The 6,053-nt window shown below is 34.8% G+C and overlaps 1 protein-coding gene across 1 annotated transcript; it reads right to left on the minus strand.

Moving 5' to 3' along the window:
- Window positions 1-380: 380 nt before the first annotated feature.
- LOC143618030 (uncharacterized) lies at window positions 381-2,688 on the minus strand. Its single transcript, XM_077090378.1, has 2 exons — window positions 532-2,688; window positions 381-459 (listed from the first exon to the last, which is right to left on the minus strand). Exon 1 carries the CDS (start codon window positions 2,023-2,025, stop codon window positions 994-996), a length of 1,032 nt encoding a protein of 343 aa, XP_076946493.1. The 5' UTR covers window positions 2,026-2,688; the 3' UTR covers window positions 381-459; window positions 532-993.
- Window positions 2,689-6,053: the final 3,365 nt, after the last annotated feature.

Raw genomic sequence — 6,053 nt, forward strand, 5'->3', positions numbered from 1 at the left:
AGACTGCAGAACTTGGGCATATCCAACAATGGTTTTATGTCGAACAATATATAGTTGCAACAATATAATGCGAATCCCTATAGTTAGCAAAGTATTAATGAGCCCACTGATTAGCAGGGTATTGGTGGGCCCGTGAGTTTTCGGCGACAAGTTCTCGCAGTTATAGAAAGAAAGAAAGAAGTCAATTGGATTTATGTGTGAAAACGCTAATCCTAAATTCCTAACAAAAATAGTTGATAAGAGATAAATCCGTATTTCAACTTTATATAAAAACGCAGTCATCAACACACATCACACGTGATTGCCTAAAAATAGCTCAAACTTATAGCACGTGCAAATAATCTAAACGAACAACCATAAAGATAACATTAACTGTTGATAATTTCTGAGTACAGGAAACATACCAATTAACAGCTGGTTGACATGCATACACTCCATATTTGGACACAATTCCCGTGCCTGAAATAGAGTAACGTCATTAGAACATATATTTATTTTTAAAATAATAATAACAATTGAGAGTAAAAGTACCTTCAACATCAGAGGCAATAAATCCTTCTGCGTACCAGTTTGGGCAAATATGTTTACAAACTTACACTAATTATAGAAATATGCACAATAAATTTGAAGAACGGCATGTTTGAATTTGATATTTCAATCAATGCTTACTGTTGAAAGTACATACACAAGAAACCTCAAATGACGCAGTTTCAACTTTACTGAAATACCGGCCACAATAAATTATTCCTGCAAAACTGTTCTAAATTACCTGATTTCACTAAATTACAGTAAAAAGCAGAAAAAAACAACATGCTAATCGTACAACATAGCAACCAAATACGCCTATCGGGCCTTCATTTCTTTTTCATAAAACACTGCTGGTTGGTTGCTAATGAATGTAGGTCACTTTCCAATTTCCATCACAATCTTTGGCCCGTTAAGCACGCATGCTCGTTTAAAATACATCATTGCTAGATCCATATAAAGTCTGTATTATTGTTCAAAATCATGTGTGTGTATCTTTTCAAGAAATATGGGCCAGTCTTCTCCAAGTTGTTGAGGGTTTAGTTCCATAGCAACCCTAAAATCTAGCAAAGATATTGAGTGTTTCGGTTCATGACCAGGTATGGCACCATTGACAGGCCTAAAATGGGTCGGGCTGCTCTTCCTGGGCTTGTTAAGTTCACAACAAGACCTTATTAAACGTTTCAAGTAACCGTCTAATCCTTTGTTGAGTACACTTGCACTGTCTGGTGACACGCCTTGAAGCCCGTGTGCTATAGAAACAGGCTCCATGCGGGCCCTCAATGTTACTGTGTCTAACAAACTGTAGGTGTCTGATACACCAACAATTTTAATAGGTGGGGCCTTGCGAGCCCCACCTATGCTCGTTGGATAATAAGGTATCCCAAGTGGAGCATGCAGTGAAATCTTGCCACTGTCTTGTTGACCTAATGGTTTGACCTGACCGTTTGGATTTTGGGCTTGTTGCGTGAGTTCTTGATGATGCTGCACGGGCTTTCGGGTATCGGGAGAAGATGAATTCCCGTTGTCTAAATTATAATCATCCGAATGTGGGATGGATGACGAAGGAGAAGAATAAAAGGGCTGCCCGTTTGGCCCAAGAACACTTTTGCGGTCCCCACCTCTTCGTTCACGGGCCGCAGTTCTCGCCTTCCGTGGGGATGTTAACAAAATGTCTCCATTTGGTATCACAGGTTGGCTTGAAGCGTGCGTTACAATCGGGCCCAGCCCGTTTTTATGGTGCAATCCATCTAAAGGTTTCTTATTTGTGTTACACGCATTACTCAAAATCGAACGAATCAACCTATTATGCAGCAAGATACCATCTTTCCCAAGTGTTCTTAAACAAAGCTTATCAAACTCAACCTTGGTTAACTTTAAACTCAAGAACTTATTTAAATAATCAAAGTATTGTTTGGATCGATCGGGTCCGAGTTTTCTAACAATCTGGCTTTTCAACTCAGCCAGATTGATCCAAGAATGCTGCGGCGGCGGTTGCATTATTCAACACCAAAATCCCATAAAAGAATAAAAAAAGCTACCAACTTTCAAACTTATCAATCAAAAACCTAAATCCGCAATTCGAGCAACTAAATTAGGGTTTTGCTCCATCTGCAAAACCCAATCTCCCAGACCAAATTCAACGACATCTCGTGCGGATAATAACGTAAACCCATCAATAAACTCTCCCTCCAAAACCCAGTTCCCAAATTATTCAAATTCCAATCCACCAACACACAAACCCTCAATTTTCAAACACATAAACTAATAAACACATTAACAAGCTTCCGTAAACTACACCCACATCTTCAAATGTTCAAAATTTAACCAATTACCAATCAATTAAACCTTTCACACTTCCAAATTGTAAATTCATTGAATTCACACACAATTCCGAAGCAAAGAAACCGGATTTGGTGAATTAACCTTGTAATTAACTTAACCCAGAAACAGAAACCGAAAACCCTAACCTTTTATTGCAAAATTGGATTGAATAGACCCGAAAGTGTTGGGCATCAATGCGTTGTGATCGTGAAGTAATTAAGGTGGGTTTGAATTGGGTGGGTTTTGCCGCATTTATGATTCGCCGGCGGATTGTGGCACCGGTGACGGACGGTGGATTTGAATCGGAGTTTGATCGATAGATACTCTCTCTCTCTCTCTCTCTCTCTCTCTCTACTTTCTCTTTCTTTTCTTTTCAATTTTCGTTTATGGGTTTGGATTAACATTAACTTTTCCTTTTTTTTTATTGTTACAAAGTAACCCCTTTATCTTTGTGTGTATACTTATCAACACCTATATTTATTTACTCTTAGTTACAAGTTACTAACATTACAATTTTTCTAATTTTTTTTTTAAAATGACGACTATTTTTATTTTTGTTTTTCAGGCCATCACATTTGTTAAATTAAAGTACTCAATATTGATCTGTTGTGACATGGTATGAAGACCCGGGATGTCCAGCACGTGAAACAAGGAAGTTTAATGAAGTTTGTCGGGGACAAGACCCACCGCGATACGCGATGGGCTTGCTTGAGGACCCATCGCGTATCGCAATGGGGTTTAAAAAAGAGTTTGACTTTCTGCGATACGCGATGGACCATTGAAGACCCCATCGCGTATCGCGATGGGGGGTGCAGACGAGAATTTTATATCACATTCTTCATCAAGAGAGAACCCTAACTCCGTTTTGACGAACAAGAGGCGATTTCCAGCAACCAAAGAGGCGATTTTCACCACCATAGCTTGTGCCAAGACCCTACACATGATACATATCATCCGTATTGAAGATCTAACGATGTCAAGGCTCGGCTAATCTTCTAGAATCGCACCTGGGATGTATAGTTTGTAATATTTACAGTTTTTCTCATGTGACTAAGAATAGTATTGTATTATTATTGATGATTGATATATGATTATTGATGTTCGGTATTTCTGTGTGTTCGGTCGGTTTAGGTTTACGTTGGTCTGAAAGATCTGTTACCAGTTGCTAGATAATTAATCATATAATTGTTTTGTTATATTGAATACGATAAAACATACGATTGCCCTTAACTGAGTCACACTGACAAGGACTGTTTGATAACCAGTGCCGTGTGTAAAGTGATTGTTGATGTCTAAGGTTTTGTCTGATTGATCAGTTTTTAGTTAATCGTTAATAATTAATCTGTTAGGTTGCATGAGATAACTGTAGGTTGCTTACTTGAATTCCTAGGTGTGATTTGTTTTGTTAATTGCTTAAAACTCGTTTACTTGCTTGTTACTTAGTTCTCTAAATTCATTTCAATTACTTGTGTGATCGGCACTAAACACTAGTTACTTCACAATATTAAATCTGTACACGAATTACATTGACCACATACTCCTTGTGATATGATATCCTACTTGCTCTAACTATTTAGTTTAATTAGGTTTTTGATTGACTCAAACAACGGTTATCAGAAACTATACCGCCAGCTACCACTTAACAATCTAGTATAACACACGATAGGAAGAAAACCCGGGCGGGTTCATGAGTGGTTTTTTTTTCTTATTTTTTGGTTGAGTAAAGTGTTGTTTTCGTCCTTGAGGTTTGTACAGTCACACAATTTCAGTAGAAAAACCTTTTTGTGTAACTAAACCTTTGAGGTTTTCAAATCTTGTCATTTTTATCAATTTCGTCCATCCCGTTAATTTTTTAACGTTAAGTCATGAGTAAATATGTTCTTTTACCAATTTGGATAAAAGTAACAATTGTGAACAAATCTCATAAGATGATTATTTCATATTATACCATCTTAATTTGATTTAATAATAACAATTATTATGACCCCGCGCTGCCGGGGCTAGTAAACAATAGGCGGCATTTGGTATTAGGTTGAATATAATTATATAAAGGAAACATAGGTTAGCAGAATTAACCGCATTTTTTATACTTGAAATTCGATTGCACACATTTACAAAACCAAATTTTCTGGTTACAGCTGAACCAAACAGAACACATGAGAGATTGGAGTGATCTAGATGAACATGCAACATATGATGATTTCCAAGCACTCTAATATGAAGACCTGAAAAGGAAGAAACCATAAGCAAAACGCATATAGAGAGAGGCCATATTGTGTTTTTTTCAATAATTGGGTTAAAATTTAACTAAACAAAATTAATTGACATGCCTTTGACAACCGATAACCAACTTAACAAAAACTGGTCGGCTATTTGGTAATGAACAGATACGATTATATCATAGGCTCAGATCCATTATCATCATTGCCTTATCAAAAAAATCGACTTGAAGTCGCATCTAAAAAAGTTTTAGGAGAAAGCATGATAGCCCAACAAACAGCACAGATTAAATTGTTCAAGAACAGATTATAAATATATAAAAAACAACCACCACGACAATCAGACACGTGAGATACAGATACGTGTGTGGACGAAATTAACCTATTTCATGAATAGTGCTTTTTGAGAGTATACCAAAACTTGATTTTTGATATATATATATAATAAATAATAAAATGACAGACATTTTTCCTTAGTTTTCACTATATAAAGCTTCTTATTTAGATACTTTAAACTATTTTTCTTTTTTTTTTTTTGCAAACTTATAGATTTTGATGATTTGTAATATTTTCATTATTAGTTGTTACATTTTTTTATAAATAAAACATTATTCACTTTTATATATATATATAGAGAGAGAGAGCACGGTTATAATAAGAAGTAGATTTTTTCTAAAAAGTGTAGAAAGTAAGTTTTCACCACTATATCTAATAAAACACACCGCACAATAAACACACCACAACTAAAATAAAACACACCGCATAATAAACACTCTTTCTATTTCCACCATCAGATCAACATATTTAATGCACCAAATTACTTCTTACACTTCTTAGACACACTCTATTTTTTATTTTAACCCCACCATATATATATATATATATATTATTTATAAGTTTTCTCAAATTTGCTCTAAATACTCAAAACATATTTATTAACTAGATTTTTTTACTATCTTTTGGATTATGATTTCATACATCCTTTTTTACTAACTGTCTATTTATTTAAATAAAAACTTTTATAAATATAAAATACAATAAAAGAAATATATTATAATTTAAAATATTTTTAAAAACCGCTCTAAAAATTCAAGTTTTCGGATTTTCGGAACGAATTTTAAAAGACCTCATAAATTATAAATATTATTTATTATTTTTCATTATAATTATATATATATATATATATGTTTTTGATAAAAATCAGCTAAGGATAATGTATCCAAATCTGTTATGTGAGGTTTAGTGCTAAAATGGTAACAATGATTATGTGAACGAAATAAAGATGAACACCGTGATTTTTTGCGAGGAAAAACCCTTTGATCTTGTTCAGATCAAAAGGAAAAAAACCCTGGGTGACGACAACTCGTCGATCACCAATTTATTAATCACAAAAAAGGGTTACAAGTGTTTGGAGATTGTGATCGATGTTACAAAGTAAGCTAGTGTGTAGAGAGAGTTATTGTTTCTGCTCTAGTGTGTGTGAGA

Source organism: Bidens hawaiensis, unplaced genomic scaffold, assembly GCF_021521415.1.
Source record: "Bidens hawaiensis isolate Kalapana, Puna unplaced genomic scaffold, B.hawaiensis_p1.1 tig00062220_1, whole genome shotgun sequence".
In the NCBI taxonomy this organism is placed as follows: domain Eukaryota; kingdom Viridiplantae; phylum Streptophyta; class Magnoliopsida; order Asterales; family Asteraceae; genus Bidens; species Bidens hawaiensis.